Source organism: Salvelinus fontinalis, chromosome 11 (assembly GCF_029448725.1).
Source record: "Salvelinus fontinalis isolate EN_2023a chromosome 11, ASM2944872v1, whole genome shotgun sequence".
Lineage (NCBI taxonomy): Eukaryota > Metazoa > Chordata > Actinopteri > Salmoniformes > Salmonidae > Salvelinus > Salvelinus fontinalis.
Window position 1 is genome coordinate 33,538,233 of NC_074675.1, and position 19,366 is coordinate 33,557,598.

The 19,366-nt window shown below is 45.2% G+C and overlaps 1 protein-coding gene across 1 annotated transcript in view; it reads right to left on the minus strand.

Moving 5' to 3' along the window:
- The window catches only part of arrb2b (arrestin, beta 2b), a 58,824-nt gene that overhangs the window by 12,070 nt on the left and 27,388 nt on the right, over positions 1-19,366 (minus strand). Inside the window, exons 2-11 of the mRNA XM_055938490.1 lie at positions 12,205-12,235; positions 11,211-11,271; positions 7,726-7,770; positions 7,220-7,422; positions 6,974-7,033; positions 6,744-6,811; positions 6,440-6,575; positions 6,078-6,162; positions 5,700-5,772; positions 4,149-4,286 (exon numbers count right to left, since the gene is read on the minus strand). Of these exons, the coding sequence (XP_055794465.1) occupies positions 4,149-4,286; positions 5,700-5,772; positions 6,078-6,162; positions 6,440-6,575; positions 6,744-6,811; positions 6,974-7,033; positions 7,220-7,422; positions 7,726-7,770; positions 11,211-11,271; positions 12,205-12,235 (900 nt within the window). The remainder of the gene's footprint in view (positions 1-4,148; positions 4,287-5,699; positions 5,773-6,077; positions 6,163-6,439; positions 6,576-6,743; positions 6,812-6,973; positions 7,034-7,219; positions 7,423-7,725; positions 7,771-11,210; positions 11,272-12,204; positions 12,236-19,366) is intronic.

Below are 19,366 nucleotides of genomic sequence, written 5' to 3' on the forward strand. Positions count from 1 at the left end.
GCGCTCCAGCAGGTGTATCTCACTGATCATCCCTAAAGCCAAAATCTCATTTGGACGCCTTTCCTTCCAGTTCTCTGCTGCCTGCGACTGGAACGAATTGCAAAAATCTCTGAAGTTGGAGACTTTTATCTCCCTCAACAACTTTAAAAATCTGCTATCCGAGCAGCTAACCGATCGCTGCAGCTGTACATAGTCCATCTGTAAACTACCCACCCAATTTACCTACCTCACCCCCCATACTGCTTTTATTTATTTACTTTTCTGCTCTTTTGCACACCAGTATCTCTTCTTGCACATGATCATCTGATGATTTATCACTCCAGTGTTAATCTGCTAAATTGTAATTACTCGATTTATTGCCTACCTCATGCCTTTTGCACACATTGTATATAGATTCTCTTTTTTTTCCTACCATGTTATTGACTTGTTTATTGTTTACTCCATGTGTAACTTTGTGTTGTTGTCTGTTCACACTGCTATGCTTTATCTTGGCCAGGTCGCAGTTGCAAATGAGAACTTGTTCTCAACTAGCCTACCTGGTTAAATAAAGGTGAAATAAAATAAAAATAAAAATGTTTGTTAAAAACAACCTAAGGATTGATTATAAAAAACATTTGACATGTTTCTACGACCATTACGGATACTTTTTGGAATTTTCGTCGAACGGAACGAGGCTTTGGTTTTCTTAACATAACGCGCAACCCAAATGGCGTTTTATTTTGTTATAAAAGTAATATTTACCGAACAAAAAGAACATTTGTTGTGTAACAGAGTCTCGTGAGTGCAAACATCCGAATATTATCAAAAGGTAAGCGATTAATTTTATTGCTTTTCTGACTTTTGTGACCAAGCTAACCAAGCTAATATAAGGCTAACTGTTCTAGCATTGATTGATACACTCACAAAAGCTTAGATTGCTTTCGTTGCAAAGCATATTTTCAGAATCTGACACGATAGGTGGATTAACAACAAGCTAAGCTGTGTTTTGGTATATTTCACTTGTGATTGCATGATTATAAATATTTTTAGTAATATTTTGCGCCCTGCAATTCAGCGGTTGTTTAGGAAAATGATCCCGTAAAAAGGGATCCGTAGCGCAGAGAAGTTAACAGTCTGATGGCCTTGAGTTAGAAGCTGTTTTTCTGTCTCTTGGTCCCAGCTTTGGTGCACCCGTACTGACCTCACCTTCTTGATGGTAGTGGGGTGAACAGGCAGCTCGGGTGGTTGTTGTCCTTGATCTTTTTGGCCTTCCTGTGACACCGGGTGCTGTAGGTGTCCTGGAGGGCAGGTAGTTTGCCTCCGGTGATGCGTTGTGCAGACCGCACCACCCTCTGGAGAGCCTGCGGTTGTGGGTGGTGCAGTTGCCGTACCAGGCGGTGATACAGCCCGACAGGATGCTCTCAATTGTGCATCTGTAAAAGTTTGTGAGGGTTTTAGGTGACAAGCCAAATTTTTTCAGCCAAATTTCTTCAGCCTCCTGAGGTTTCCAAACTTTCCACCTTCTCCACTGCTGTCCCGTCGATGTGGATAGGGGGCTGCTCCCTTTGCTTTTTCTTGAAGTCCACAATCATCTCCTTGTTTTGTTGACGTTGAGTGAATGGTTGTTTTCCTGACACCACACTCCAAGTGCCCTCACCTCCTCCCTGTAGGCTGTCTCGTCGTTGTTGGTAATCAAGCCCACTAGTGTTGTGTCGTCTGCAAACTTGATGATTGAGTTGGAGGCATGCATGGCCACGCAGTCATGGGTGAACAGGGAGTACAGGAGAAGGCTGAGCACGCACTCTTGTGGTGTTGAGGATCAGCGAAGTGGAGATGTTGTTTCCTACCTTCACCACCTGGGGGCAGCCCGTCAGGAAGTCCCAGACCCAATTGCACAGGGTGTAGTTGAGACCCAGGGCCTCAAGTTTAATGATGAGCTTGGAGGGTACTATGGTGTTGAATGCTGAGCTGTAGTCAATGAACAGCATTCCTCTTGTCCAGATGGGATAGGGCAGTGTGCAGTGTGATGGCGATTGCATCGTCTGTGGACCTATTGGGGCGGTATGCAAATTGAAGTGGGCTAGGGTGGCAGGTAAGGTGGAGGTGATATGATCCTTGACTAGTCTCTCAAAGCACTTCATGATGACAGAAGTGAGTGCTACGGGGCGATAGTCAGTTCAGTTACCTTTGTCTGGGTATAGGAACAAATGGTGGCCATCTTGAAGCATGTGGGGACAGCAGACTGGGATAGGGAGCGATTGAATATGTCCGTAAACACACCAGCCAGCTGGTCTGCGCATGCTCTGAGGACACGTTTAAAATGTCTTACTCACGTCGGCCACGGAGCAGGAGAGGGAGGGCCCGTAGTCCTTGGTAGCGGGCCGCGTCCGTGGCACTGTATTATCCTCAAAGCGGGCAAAGAAGGTGTTTAGTTGAATTGCAACTCCACTTTGTCTCTATACCGACATCTCGCTTGTTTGATTGCCTTGCGGAGGGAATAACTACACTGTTTGTATTCGGCCATATTCCCAGTCATCTCTCCATGGTTAAATGCGGTGGTTTGCGCTTTCAGTTTTGCGCGAATTCCGCCATAAGCAGGCAGACAGGCATTGAGGCATTCAGTTACTCTTTGATTGAATGTTAGAATGTGAAAACAAGTGACCTAAACAACTTTGAGCATGGTGTGAAAATCGGTGGCAGGCACGCCGGATCCAGTAATACAGAAACGGCCACCCTTCTGGGCTTTTCACGCACGGCCGTGTCTAGGGTTTCCGAGAATGCTGCGACAAACAAAAAAAACATCCAGTCAACGACAGTCCTGTGGGAGAAAACAGCTTGTTGATGAGAGAGAGCTCGAAGGATAATGGCAAGAATCGTGCAAGCTAACAGGCGGGCCATAAACAGACTAATAACAATGCTGAGCACTTGTTGGTTGCTTTTCCTTCACGCTGCGGTCCAACTCATCCCAAACCATCTCAATTGGGTTGAGGTCGGGGGATTGTGGAGGCCAGGTCATCTGATGCAGCAGTCCATCACTCTCCTTATTGGTCAAATAGCCCTTACACAGCCTGGAGGTGTGTTGGGTCATTGTCCTGTTGAAAAACAAATGATAGTCCCACTAAGCCCAAACAAGAGGGGATGGCTTTTCGCTCCAGAATGCTGTGGTAGCCATGTTGGTTAAGCGTGCCTTGAATTCTAAATAAATCACTGACAGTGTCACCAGCAAAACAGCCCCACACCATCAAACCTCCTCCTCCCTGCTTCACGTAGGGAATCACACATGCGGAGATCATCCGTTCACCTACTCTGTCTGTGTCTCAAATTTGGACTCATCAGGCCAAAGGACAGATTTCCACCGGTCTAATGTCCATTGCTTGGGTTTTCTCTCTCAAGCAAGTCTCTTCTTATTGGTGTTGTTTAGTAGTGGTGTCTTTGCAGCAATTCAACCATGAAGGCCTGATTCACATAGTCTTCTCTGAACAGTTGATGTTACTTGAACTCTGTGAAGCATTTATTTGGGCTGCAATCTGAGGTGCAGTTAACTTTAATGAACTTATCCTCTGCAGCAGAGGTAACTCTGGGTCTTCCTTTCCAGTGGCGGTCCTCATGAGATCCAGTTTCAAAGTGCTTGATGGTTTTTGCGAAGAAAGTTCTTGAAATGTTCTGTATTGACTGACCTTCATGTCTTAAAGTAACGATGGACTGTCGTTTCTCTTGGCTTATTTGAGCTGTTCTTGCCATAATATGGACTTGGTCTTTTACCAAATAGGGCTATCTTCTGTATACCACCCCTACCTTGTCACAACACAACTGATTGGCTCAAATGGATTAAGAAGGAAATACATTTTTAACAAGGCACACCTGTTAATTGAAAAGCATTCCAGGAGACTACCTCATGAAGCTGGTTGAGAGAACGCCAAAAGTGTGCAAAGCTGTCAAGGCAAGGGGTTGCCATTTGAAGAATCTCAAATATAAAATATATTTTGAAATGTTTTTGGTTACTACATGATTCCATATGTGTTCACAGTTTTGATGTCGTCACTATTATTCTACAATGTGGAAAATAGTAAAAAATAAAGATAAACCCTGGAATGAGTAGGAGTCCAAACGTTTGACTGCTACTGCGTGTGTGTTTTCATGTGCGTGTCTCTCTCTCTCTAGTCTCTTACATGGTGCTGGAGGCCAGGTTGGTGTCTTCGTGCTTCAGCTTCCCGTCCAGAGCCAGGCCTCTCTTCTCTCTGTTATTGGTGAGCGTGGGAGTCAGGGTGTACACCTTACAGAACGTACTGCTGGGGGACACCTGGTCACTGTGGAGAGGGAAAGAATTGATCATTTCTCCGTTTCATCATACACGTTGTTTTTTTTTTTAATCATTCACTCTCGTACACGCGTCCACAACGCTTGGGAAGCGGTAAGGAAAGTTGAGGAAAGAAAAGGATTAAAGATGCTGCCTTTAGAACAGAGAGGAAGAGGAGTATTGAAGGGGACTAGATTGGGTACCAGTCAGAGATTTCCCGCAATTTGAGAGGAAGGTAGGTAATTGGGTTTTGGGGCCATTGGCCTCTTGAAGAGGACTGGATAAGGGGGGACAAAAAGGATAATTATCCAGGTGGGAGGTTGGGGATCAAGATTTAGGCTATGAGGGGACGTTTTGGTGAGCCTAAATCAAGCCAGGTACTGGGGTTGTGGGGAGGTCTAGGTCTGGGAGGTCTGGGGGTTAAAGCAACTGTCCAGTGAAAATCTCACTTTTAAAAAGTTCATATTCGGGTTAACTCATACCCAAATAATAATAAGCATAAACTGGAGAAGAAGAAAAAACAACACTTCAAAAACCCCACCTCAATCTTGTATCTCAAACAGACCGTTTCAAAAATGCTTGCTATTTCCTCGCAAGGAATGATGTCATGACTTGGCCAATCAGCGATCTACTCGTATTCATATTTGAATAACCGGTATACACCCACGCCATTCTGTTGTTGGGAGTACGCCCACGCCATTCAAAATACGGAAAAGCAGCTTTTTAAACATACTTCGTTAACGAATCCTAGGCCATATTTGATCGAAATCTGGAAACACTGGATAGTTACTTTAAGCCATTCGCATTGTTGCTCCTCTACTCACCAGTCGGAGGTGTGGCCCACAGACTTATTGTAGGTGTCACGTCTGTGCAGCACTACATCAGTCACCTGTAAGACTACAGTACAGAGGGAGAGAACACCAACTCCATGATGTCATAACAAGGGGACGAGGGGCTGTGATGTTACTAGACGTGTGGAGGAGATGAGGTTGCCTGGGGGTCTCGGGAGTGGGTTGGGTGGGAGGTAGCAGGGCAGGAGAGGTGTTGAGCTGAGAGGAGGAGAGGGGTAAGTCTGGAATGGTAGTACCAGTAGAAAGGTGGGTTTGCAGGGTCTTGTATAGTGGGAGAGGGGCAGGAGTGATGTCGAAGCACAGAACGTTTTCAGTGAGCTTAGAGGGCCATACAACACGAGGGTAGCGGTTATGCAGAAACAATGAAACGAAACAAGAGTACCGAAAGTGAGTCTCTAAAATTGGCCACACAACCTGTGCGCATTCACCCAACATTCTCTCGCAGAGGAGAAAAGGGAGAGGCGAAAAAGAGGAGAGTGTGGTCCCGAGGGGCCAAAGGAGAGAGAGAACGTGACGAAGAGAAGGTTACGGGGGACGGAGAGAGAGGTTTTCGGAGAGATGGGGGTACTCACTCTGCCTCCTCCTGTGCAACAGGACACTTGTACTGAGCCGTACTGAACAGACAGATATCAGCATACTGACGCACTGGAGCAGGGGAGAGAGAGAGGGGTTAACAACACCAGGAGAGGCAAAATACTGACAGACACACAGCAACAAAAGATGGAGAGAGCAGAGGAGTGGCAGATGGGAAGGCCGCGCGCCTCTCCTCTGATACAGCCTTCCCCAAAGCGCTCCCGAAACCTTCCCCCTTGGGCCTAACCCCTCGGTGTTTGTAGATCTGTAGGGTCTGGGTAGGTATCAGCAGCGCAGTGACGGAGCTTCTGCAGAAAAGAAGGGTTGGGGCGAGGGGGTTGAATTGGGGCCAGCTGGATTACACGTTTGTCTCTTACCTGAAATTTTCATCCTCTTCACTGTTTTGGTGGAGTTGTTGGTGACATGGACATTCACACTGATAGGCTCTCCATGGTAGTAGAGCTGAGAAACAGGGGGAGGAGGAGAGGAAGACAGAAGAGAGGAAGACCGAGCGAGAACGAGAAGGAAAGGAAGAGACGGAGAGAACGGGGAGGAGTGAATTCGGTTGGTTGGGTGATAATCTCAGGCTTTAACCAATCCAATCAACCAAATGTTTGCATAATGCTTTTAACTAATTCATGCGCGCGCGCGCGTGTGTGTGTGTGTGTGTGTCCGTCGTGCAGCCATGCGTCTGTCTATGCGCGTCGGCCTCTGTCTGTCTCGGTGTGTCCTGTCCTACCTCTTTATCCAGTGAGGCCTCTAGATGTAGGGATCTATCTGACATTAGGAAGGATCGCGTTGTCTCCACCATGGGCTGAGGACCAGGCTTCTCAGGGGCATACTGCACCTTACGGATCACCAGACGCACAGAGTTCCTATAATAACATATATAATATCATATGAAAAAGCTAGTCATATAACAAACACACACACACACTAGGGTTATCAACAGCACAGAGTTCCTTAAACGTCACATACACAATCACTTAAACCATCTGCACTGAATCCCTGAATCAAAACGCATAGCTTCGACTACATTGTACCTTTTGTGTATTTTCTCCTCTACAGTCCTGGCGCAGAAGGCTCTGACCTCAAAGTCCACTCCACAAGCCTGAGCAGAGACGAAGGCAGAGGCAGAGGGAGAGGCAGATGGAGAGGGAGAGGCAGATATTCAATAAAAAGTTTTGTGAGTGTATACAGTGTGTGTGTGTGTGTGTGTGTGTGTGTGTGTGTGTGTGTGTGTGTGTGTGTGTGTGTGTGTGTGTGTGTGTACCTTCCCTGTGTCCTCTGGTCCTGGCTGTAGGGTGACTGAGCAGGGCAGGTTCTGAGGGATCTGGAAGAGAGATATTTGGCAGTCCCACCACAAAATTAATACACAACTGCTCAACCAATAAACAGGCACACAGACACCGGAGACAGAAATGCACAACCACAGAATTGAACGCGAGCTAAGAGCCGCTAAACAAGTCGATTTAAACTGGTGTGTTTGCTGCGCAGCGGGCCAGTCTACAGAACTCACGGTGAAGTTGAATGGGTGTGCGTGCTGGCCCAGCTTCTTCAGCAGTCTCTCCTGCAGGTGGCTGAGTGGTTTGCGCTCCTCCTCTGTGGTGACGGCGGGGAAGGCCTGGAAGGTGGAGATGTAGAGGTCTTTCCTGAAGGACAAACCCAGAACGTCCAGGTCCTCACGGCCATACCGGAACGCACAGGTCAGAGTCACAAAGACTGGAGGAGGAGGAGGGGAGGGAGAGAGAGGGAGAGGGATGAGGAAGAGATCGTAGGAAAAGGAGAGAGAGAGGGAAGACGGGAACACGAGAAGAGAAATAAAGGGATGTGAAATTGTGAATACTTTATGAATTGTTTTATTCACACACGCGCGTGCTCGCTCGCTCACACACACACACACACACACACACACACACACACACACACACACACACACACACACACACACACACACACACACACACACACACACACACACACACACACACACACACACACACACACACACACACACACACTTACCTTTACGGTCTTTTAGGTACTCTGGGTCTATTAGTAGCACTCCATCTGTAGAAAAACAACACACACTGTGAAAAACACACACACACAGTGAAAAACAACACACACACTGAAACCACACACACACACACAGAGAAAAACCACACACACACACACACACAGAAAAACCACACACACACACAGAAAAACCACACACACACACAGAAAAACCACACACACACAGAAAAACCACACACACACACAGAAAAACCACACACACACACACACAGAAAAACCACACACACACACAGAAAACCCACACACTGTGAAAAACAACACACACACACTGTGAAAAACAACACACACACACACACAGAAAAACCACACACACACACACAGAAAAACCACACACACACACACAGAAAAACCACACACACACACTGAAAAACCACACACACACTGAAAAACCACACACACACACACTGAAAAACCACACACTGAAAAACCACACACACACACACACTGAAAAACCACACACACACACACACTGAAAAACCACACACACACACACACACACACTGAACAACCACACACACTGAAAAACCACACACACAGAGTGAAAAACAACACTGTGAAAACCCACACACTGTGAAAAACAACACACACACACACTGTGAAAAACCACACACACACACAGAAAAACCACACACACACACACACAGAAAAACCACACACACAAAAAAACCACACACACACACAAAAAACACACACACACACAAAAAAATACAAAAAAAACACACAAAAAAACCACACACAAAAAAAAAACACAGAAAAAAAAAAACACACACACACAGAAAAAAAACCACACACACACTGAAAAACCACACACACACACACTGAACAACCACACACACACACACTGAACAACCACACACACTGAAAAACCACACACAGAGTGAAAAACAACACTGTGAAAACCCACACACTGTGAAAAACAACACACAAACACACACACTGTGAAAAACCACACACACTGTGAAAAACCACACACACACTGTGAAAAACCACACACACACACACAAAAAAAACACACACACACAAAAAAAACACACACACACAAAAAAAACACACACACAAAAAAAACCACACACAAAAAAAAAACACACTGAACAACCACACACACACAGAAAAACCACACACACACACAGAAAAACCACACACAGAGTGAAAAACAACACTGTGAAAACCCACACACTGTGAAAAACAACACACAAACTGTGAAAAACAACACACAAACTGTGAAAAACCACACACACTGAAAAACCACACACACTGTGAAAAACCACACACACACACAAAAAAACACACACACACAAAAAAAACCACACTGAAAAACCACACACACAGAAAAACCACACACACACAGAAAAACCACACACACACACTGAAAAACCACACACACACACTGAAAAACCACACACACACACACACACACACACACACACACTGAAAAACCACACACACACACTGAAAAACCACACACACACACTGAAAAACCACACACACACACTGAAAAACCACACACACACACACTGAAAAACCACACACACACACTGAAAAACCACACACACACACACTGAAAAACCACACACACACACTGAAAAACCACACACACACACTGAAAAACCACACACACACACTGAAAAACCACACACACACACTGAAAAACCACACACACACACTGAAAAACCACACACACACACACACACTGAAAAACCACACACACACACACACACAGAAAAACCACACACACACACACTGAAAAACCACACACACACTGAACAACCACACACACACACACACTGAACAACCACACACACAGAAAAACCACACACACAGAAAAACCACACACACACACACACAAAAAAACACACACAAAAAACCACACACACACACACACACACAAAAAAAACCACACACACAGAAAAACCACACACACAGAAAAACCACAAACACAGAAAAACCACACACACACACACACACACACACAGAAAAACCACACACACACACACACACCACACACACTGAACAACCACACACACACACACTGAACCACACACACACACACACACACACACACACTGAAAAACCACACACACACACACACACACACTGAACAACCACACACACAGAGTGAAAAACAACACTGTGAAAACCCACACACTGTGAAAAACAACACACACACTCTGTGAAAAACAACACACACACTCTGTGAAAAACATCACACACACACTCTGTGAAAAACAACACACACACACTCTGTGAAAAACAACACACTGAAAAACAACACACTGTGAAAAACAACACACTGTGAAAAACAACACACACACACAGTGAAAAACAACACACACAGAGATCATATTACGTATGAGTGTTTCTGTTACCCAAGCCGCACAGTATTTGGTTACTGAGATTGAGAGTAATAGTCCGATGCGCATGCTCATACACACGCACACACTACTGAACCTGCATTGTACACACAAATACAGAGTACACACACATACAGAGTACACACAAATACAGAGTACACACACATACAGAGTACACACACATACAGAGTACACACACATACAGAGTACACACACATACAGAGTACACACACATACAGAGTACACACACATACAGAGTACACACACATACAGAGTACACACACATACAGAGTACACACACATACAGAGTACACACACATACAGAGTACACACAAATATCGGACAACAAAGTAAGGGTTAAAGTGCTATTCCAGATTCAACATGTAAGTGGCGCCCTCTGATGAAAGCTACGGTTATTCATATAGAAACATAACATAGTATAAGCCTTGTTATAAGACAATATCAAGGCTCAGACATGCTTATGACAAGTTATAAAGCACCAACGTTACTTATACATGGATAGTTACGGTAACCCCTTACTTCTTAAAGCTGACCGTTATAATGCATATTATTAGACTGGTCATGAGCGCGTATGAGCATTTATAACGCCTTATAGAAAGCAATGTATGGATTTCAAAACAGGCGAGAATGACCTGATACTTCTCTGGCGTATCGTAGATGTATAGTTCCATAAGTAGCCCCGGTGTGTGTGTGTCATAGAAAAAAGATTTGGTTGTTCTGATATCGTAGTCCTGTGTGTATAAGTCAATGTGAAATAATCAAAACACTACCTCACTAGGGTTACTCCCATCGTCACACACACACACACACACACACCCACCCCGTGGTGAGGGTGTTTCCCTAATGTGAGGTGCTGTCGTCATAGCAACCCTGAGCTAGACGCCAGGGGGTTGATGTGATTTTCCGACAACATTACATCAACAATAGTGTGTGTGTGTGTGTGTGTGTGTCTATTAGACGTTGCATCACAAATAGGGGTAGCCCATGTCCCCTGCACCCCAGAGTGGAAAAGCCGTGGTGTAGGCGATCCAACGTTACTGTGTGTGTGTTACTACTCACCCACTGGATCTACATGGTCTAGGTGATCCACAAAGTCTCTCTTTCCCAGGTATACAGTGAGCTAGAGAGAGAGGGGGAAGGCGAGAGAGAGAGATATATAGTTACAGAGGGAGAGGCACAGAGAGAGAGAGAGAGACATAGAGAGACAGAGAGAGAAAATGGACAGAAGGGTAGAGATAACAAAATAGACAAAATGAGAGAAAGAAGGCGAGAGAGAAGGATGGAAACAGAGGGTGGGTAAAATCGGGAACAGTATGTGGAAATGGAAAGAAAAACATGGCGTACGTCAACATTACTCTTTAAATTAGACCATACAGGTGAAACACACACACACACACACACACACTGACCCCTAGTCTCTCCACTCCCTTCCTGTATACTATCTTCCCTTGTGGGGTCAGATCACAAAACACGTCATCTACACACACTGATCCCTCCATCATGGAGACACAGAGAAAAGAGAAAGAGAGAGATAGAGAGAGGGAGGGAGAGAAAGAAAGATAGATAACAACAGAGAGGGGAAAGGGAGCAAAGATGATACAGCAAATGAAATAAGAGAAATCAATAAAAGGCACTGTGTGTAGGAAAAATCTACAGAGGCAAAAGTATAGGCCCGTAGGAAAAATCTATAGTTACAGCAGAGAGGAAAGATCACCTAAGTCTTTAGACATAAAAACAGATAAATCAGATAGATAATCTACTGTTGTAAAGAGAGAGAGAGCGAGAGAGAGAGAGAGAGAGAGAGAGACGAGCTACGAGTGTAATCCAGGAGAAGGGACGAGCAGAGAATGAGGGAAGAGAAAAGAAGAGAGGAAGTCTACAGGGAGAAATATACTCCACAGGGAAAGAGGAGGAACCCGCCTTACCTTGTCTGACACACACACACACACACACACACACACACACACACACACACACACACACACACACACACACACACACAAGTATGCACATGCACTAGCAAGCAGGCACACAAGGGGGAGTTGTGACCTACCTTGCAGTTGGGACTGGACTTCTTGAAGACTCTGAAAAGAAAGAAAGAAAGAAAGAGAGAGAGAAACCGAATTAGTCACCAAAGATTCCAATTTTTATAACTATATAGCGATATTCCCACTCAAAAGTAGACTGTTCTGTATCTGTAATGAACACGACATCAAAAGACAGTTGCATGAACGTAAACCACAAGCAGTGAGACAATGCAGTGGGCCTACTCTAGAATGGCTTGTGCAAGATGGAGCCTGTTTCTGTAGTGTACGGCAGCTTAATGTACAAGTACACCGCCTGGACAGGACACTAGCCTTTTACCCCCAAATCTATCGCATTAATGTTGAGGGCCAAGCAGAGAGGCATCGGGTCCATTTTTACACTCTTTGGTATGAGACTTCCGGGAACGCTTGCAAAACAGACCAGGCCAGGGTTTGGGGTTTGTGAAGTCAGTGAGATATGTGAAAAATACTTCCTTAGTTGTTAATATTTTTTTTTAACTCTAAAAGGCACAGCCTATATTCGCGCCAACGTCTTAAGTAGCTGAACATGTTTTTACTCCAACCTCGTGGAAAAAATACGAACCGACAAGTTCTCATTTTCTTCAAAAACAACTTCATATCGAAGGAGCGCCTTCGATTTGAACGGCCTGCACGAGCGCAGTTCGGCCCGCGAGACAATCGTTCGACCCGATTGACGCGTTTCTGCGCATGAGCTTAGCTAGCCTACGTCGCCACGACATCGCCTACGAGCGCGATTTCTATTGGAGAAGCAGTTTCTGCCTGTCGTCAAACTGCACTGTCTTTGGTACGTCTACTAGGTTGAAATGTGAGAGACCTAGCTCCCCCAAGTCAGAGAGGCTGTTGTTCAGTGGCCATAAGCCAAAGCGTCCTGTGTCTGATGTTGATGGGGTGACAATGAGCGCGCTCCAGACTATCATAAACCGTTAAGCTCTGTATCTCGGCTGCACCGCAAGAGATGAGAAAACAGAGAGAAAGAGAGTAGAGAAAGAGAGAGAGTGCGAGAGACAACAACAGGGGCCGCAAAAGAGGGGGAGACAGGCAGACAGAGGGAGTGGAGCGAGAGAAGGGGACAAAGGAGACGCAAAGAGGGACAATGAATGAATGACTCTTTCCCCTCCGTTTCTTTAGTAAATGTAAGGGAAGATAATGTGAGAAATAAAATGGTATGTTTCTGTGGTGGTGTGTTGTGAAGCTTGGGGAGTCACACGTTAACAGACACGACAGTGATGAACAATGGTTTATTACAATATGAAAAGATGATTGATCATAATGATAGAGACAAATGCAGAGTGAAGAGGGGAAGAGAGTTGAGAGGGGGGAGAAGGGAAAGAGAGAGAGGGTGGGGGAGGGAGGGAGACGGGGAGAACAGAGCGTGAGTGAGAAAGCACGAGGTAAAAGGAGGTGGAACACAGGCAGAGAGAGAAGAGGGGAAGAGAGTTGGAGAGAGAAAGAGAGAGAGAGAGAGAGAGAAAGCAAGAGAGAGAGCAAGAGAAGGAAGGAAGGAGGGATAGAGAGAGAGAATGAGCTACAGGTGTTTGAAGGTCTGTCTAAACATCATAATATGTGGTTAAGTCAGCAACTAGAAGAGATGGATCAAAGGAAAGTGTGGGAGGGAGGAAGGGATGATGGATGGATAGAGGAGGGAGGAAGGGATGATGGATGGATAGAGGATGGATAGAGGGAGGGATGGCTAGAAGAGTGAGGAAGGGATGGCTAGAGGATGGAGGAAGGTATGGCTAGAGGATGGAGGAAGGGATGGCTAGAGGATGGAGGAAGGGATGGCTAGAGGATGGAGGAAGGGATGGCTAGAGGATGGAGGAAGGGATGGCTAGAGGATGGAGGAAGGGATGGCTAGAGGATGGAGGAAGGGATGGCTAGAGGATGGAGGAAGGAATGGATAGAGGATGGAGGAAGGGATGGATAGAGGATGGAGGAAGGGATGGATAGAGGATGGAGGAAGGGATGGATAGAGGATGGAGGAAGGGATGGCTAGAGGATGGAGGAAGGGATGGCTAGAGGATGGAGGAAGGAATGGATAGAGGATGGAGGAAGGGATGGATAGAGGATGGAGGAAGGGATGGATAGAGGATGGAGGAAGGGATGGATAGAGGATGGAGGAAGGAATGGATAGAGGATGGAGGAAGGAATGGATAGAGGATGGAGGAAGGGATGGAAAGATGAATAGATGAGGGATGGAAAACATCACTAAAATGAAGGTCAGAGCTCAGGAAGACACACACAACAGCATGTGCAGGCACACACACACACTTACACTCCTCATCCCACTTTCAACCAGTGAATAAAAAGAGAGAAGTAGAGGGAAGAAAAAGAAGGAAAGGAGACAAATGAACAATTGATGAGGGAGATCATCCAGAGGCCATGGGCAAGATTATCTGAGGGACAGGGACGGAAAAAAACAACAAGTGAGTGAGGAATAGAGAACTTGTGAATGAAGCCAGCGAGAAGGAGTGATTGAGAGGGAGAAAGAAAAAAAGATAGAAAGTAATTAAGAAAGAAAGAAAGAAAGAAAAAAAAGAGAAAGCACACAGTGTGTGTGTGTGTGTGTGTTGGGGAGACAGGTCAATGCGTGGCTTACTTTTCACTCCCCAACTGATGTGAATGCTAGCCGCTTTGTTGGACTACATAGCAGCACACGTACAAACACAGTACGCACTCACGGCCCTCGCTCTCCCTCCCTCTCTTCCAGAGTGCCTGCTTAATCTTTGGCTTGCTCCATAAATTCTTGTCTTTCTCCCCATTTTACGGCTCTCGCTCTCCCCCTGATAGCTATTTCCCCCCTCTTTCTTCCGTTCCCTCTCCCTGAACTCTCCCTCTCTCTCCAGAGCTAATTACAGATTTAAGGCCTATTAGTGTAGTGCCTTATGTGCATCCCAAATGGCACCCTATTCTCTTCATAGTGCACTACTTTTGACCAGAGGCCTATTGGCCCTGATCAAAAGTAGTGCACAATATAAGGAATAGGATGCTATTTAGGATGTAGACAGTGTCTCAGCCTGCCTGGTCTAATGAACAGACCTTATTAATACTGCATCTTATCTAACCAGCCCAGGGCGACGCACGGCCAACACACACGCACACAGTGAAAGGTTACTGATCGACGACGAGTCAGAACTGCCTATACTCTCATTTAGCTGTTAATCCACTTTTGTGTGTGTGTGTGTGTATGTGTGTACTCGCTTGTATGTGTGTGTTACAAGACTTCCCCCCCCCCCCCCCGCATGGATTCTATTTAGTTGCCATGGCAGCCAGATGGGGCTTGCGCCTGTTGTCATGGGAACGGAAAAGGCCCAGAAAATGATAAGATACAACATGTACAGTTGAAGTCGGAAGTTTACATACACCTTAGCCAAAGGATCACCACTTTATTTTAAGAATGTGAAATGTCAGAATAATAGTAGAGAGAATGATTAAATTCAGCTTTTAATTCTTTCATCACATTCCCAGTGGGTCAGAAGTTTACACACTCAATTAGTATTTGGTAGCATTGCCTTTAAATTGTTTAACTTGGGTCAAACGTTTCGGGTAGCCTTCCACAAGCTTCCCACAATAAGTTGAGTGAATTTTGGCCCATTCCTCCTGACAGAGCTGGTGTAACTGAGTCAGGTTTGTAGGCCTCCTTGCTCGCACACGCTTTTTCAGTTTTGCCCACAAATATTCTATGGGAATGAGGTCAGGGCTTTGTGATAGCCACTCCAATACCTTGACTTTTTTGTCCTTAAGCCATTTTGCCACAACTTTGGAAGTATGCTTGGGGTCATTGTCCATTTTGAAGACCCATTTGTGACCAAGCTTTAACTTCCTGACTGATGTCTTGAGATGTTGCTTCAATATATCCACATAATCTTCCTCCCTCATGATGCCATCTATTTTGTGAAGTGCACCAGTCCCTCCTGCAGCAAAGCACCCCCACAACATGATGCTGCCACACCCGTGCTTCACGGTTGGGATGGTGTTCTTCGGCTTGCAAGCCACCCCTTTTTCCTCCAAACATAACAATGGTCATTATGGCCAAACAGTTCTATTTTGTTTCATCAGACCAGAGGACATTTCTCCAAAAAGTACAATCTTTGTCCCCATGTGCAGTTGCAAACAGTAGTCGGGCTTTTTTATGCCGGTTTTGGAGCAATGACTTCTTCCTTGCTGAGCGGCCTTTCAGGTTATGCCAATATAGGACTAGTTTTACTGTGGATACAGAAACTTTTGTACCCATTTCCTACAGCATCTTCACAAGGTCCTTTGCTGTTGTTCTGGGATTGATTTGCACTTTTGAACCAGACTTGTGGAGGTCTACATTTTTTCCCCCGAGGTCTTGGCTGATTTCTTTAGATTTTCCCATGATGTCAAGCAAAGAGGCACTGAGTTTGAAGGTAAGCCTTGAAATACATCCACAGGTACACCACCAATTGACTCAAATGATGTCAATTAGCCTATCAGAAGCTTCTAAAGCCATGAAATAATTTTCTGGAATTTTCCAAGCTGTTTAAAGGCACAGTCAACTTAGTGTATGTAAACTTCTGATACACTGGAAGTGAAATAATCTGTCTGTAAACAATTGTTGGAAAAATGACTTGTGTCGTGCACAAAGTAGATCTCCTAAGCGACTTGCCAAAACTATAGTTCTTTAACAAGAAATTTGTGTAGTGGTTGAAAAACAAGTTTTAATGACTTATACAGACTTCAACTGTATATGCATATGTACTGCAACTGTATATGCATATGTACTGTGGATGGTGTCCATATTGATCATGTCCCTGCTTCCAAGTATCTGGATAGATGAATAGCTGTCTTTTAAAAAGAATATTGAAGAATTAGTTAAACTGAGAATAAAAATGGGCTTCTTCTATAGAAATAGGTCCTGTCTCTCGATAAATAGTAGAAAGCAGATTATTCAGTCAACATTCCTATAGGTCCTAGACGACGGCGACATCATCTATATGAAAGCAGCTGCTCCTTCATTAAAGCCGTTAGATGCAGTTTATCATAGCTCATTGCGCTTTGTTACGTGCGACAATTTTAATGCTCATCACTCTGCATTCTCTACCAGAAAGTTGGTTGGCCCTTGTTGATGTCATGTAGGTTGATACATTGCTAGGTTTTCATTTATAAAAGCCCTTTTACAAAAAGTCCCACTTTACCTAACGTCATTACTAAACTTTAGGCATACGAGTTACCACGCCTGGTCTTAGGGATGGCTAACTCTGGAAATTCCTTTGGTCTCTACTAGTGTTGCACATTTTGGGAAATATTCAGAGGTGGAAACTTTCCGTGGGAATTAATGGGAATATATGGGAATTCATATTAATACCATTTAAATGTTGATGTTTTTTGCATTGGATATATTTACCATATCATATGGAGACAGAACCATAAACCGTTTACCTTATAAGTAAACATAATTGCAAATGATTAAATCCTTCCAATATATATATTTTTTTAACTATTTATTTACAAATTAAACTTTAATTAAATGAGTTGACTCTTCACATGGGATGATTTCACCGAACAACAAAAGGGAATATTGAATGATCCCCAATGATCCATCGCATCTCCCAGAAACATTTTTCAACATACATCTATCTGTACAATGACAGTCTAGAAACTAAAGCTTTGTCTTCCTCTCAGGCTTCCATTGTCTTCTCCCTGGACCTCCTCAATGTCCACCTCTTGAACATAAGACTCTGAGGCCTCATCTTCACTGTCACTTTCCAAACTTGATGAGGATGGCTCGTTGTCAGGCTCAAAATGCCTCAAATTTGCCCGGATGGCCACCAATTTTTCAACCCTTGTATTGGTCAGTCTGTTGCATGCTTTGGTGTGTGTATTCCCAAACAAGGATCAGTTGCGCTCTGAGGCGGCTGATGTTGGTGGGATTTGGAGGATGATGGAGGCAACAGAGCCTCAGATCCACAAAGTCCCTTCCAGCAGGTTGCTGATGAGATATGTTGGCACGACTGTCATATTGCAACCCTAGTCTCTACTGAGTTAGGTAAATTAGCGGTTCAATTTTTTTGCACCTTATTTGTGTAACAATCTTAAAAATGTTCTGAAATTTGACATTTTGGTGCCTGTAGGCCAATTGAGAACTTGCATTTTGTATTTTCTGTCATTTATGTAATTCAGGTCTCATCTGTAAAAGAGAACTTGGTCTCAGTATGACTCCCTGATAAAAAATAAAAGGTTATATAAATAAATATATAAATACATGTAAATACAGACATCACAAAGCTGCCCTGACTGGGACCACGATCCCAGAAAGAGTGGGAGAAAGCAGCCAAGAGGCACACACACACCCCGCCTTAGGAAACATACACACACACACACACACACACGCACACCTACATACCCCGCCTTAGGAAACATACACGTGCACATCCGCACGCACACACACACACACACAGACACACGCCTTAAGAAACACACGCGCATCTGCTCACACACACACCACACCGCCTTAGGAAACATACACACACACGCGTGCATCCGTACACATGCAAACACAAACAATTGCAGGCTTTCAAAAAACACACAGGCCTATGACATGGGTCTCCCCAATGAGTGGAGAAAGCAGCCAAAGCCCCACGCAGGCATATGCATTCTCTCTCTCTCCCTCTGTGTCTGTCTCTCTATCCCTCCCTCCCTCCATCCGTGTCTGTCTCTCTATCCCTCCCTCCCTCCATCCGTGTCTGTCTCTCTATCCCTCCCTCCCTCCATCCGTGTCTGTCTCTCTATCCCTCCCTCCCTCCATCCGTGTCTGTCTCTCTATCCCTCCCTCCCTCCCTCCATCCGTGTCTGCCTCTCTATCCCTCCCTCCCTCCCTCCATCCGTGTCTGCCTCTCTATCCCTCCCTCCCTCCATCCGTGTCTGTCTCTCTATCCCTCCCTCCCTCCATCCGTGTCTGTCTCTCTATCCCTCCCTCCCTCCATCCGTGTCTGTCTCTCTATCCCTCCCTCCCTCCATCCGTGTCTGTCTCTCTATCCCTCCCTCCCTCCATCCGTGTCTGTCTCTCTATCCCTCCCTCCCTCCATCCGTGTCTGTCTCTCTATCCCTCCCTCCCTCCATCCGTGTCTGTCTCTCTATCCCTCCCTCCCTCCCTCCCTCCCTCCCTCCGTGTCTGTCTCTCTATCCCTC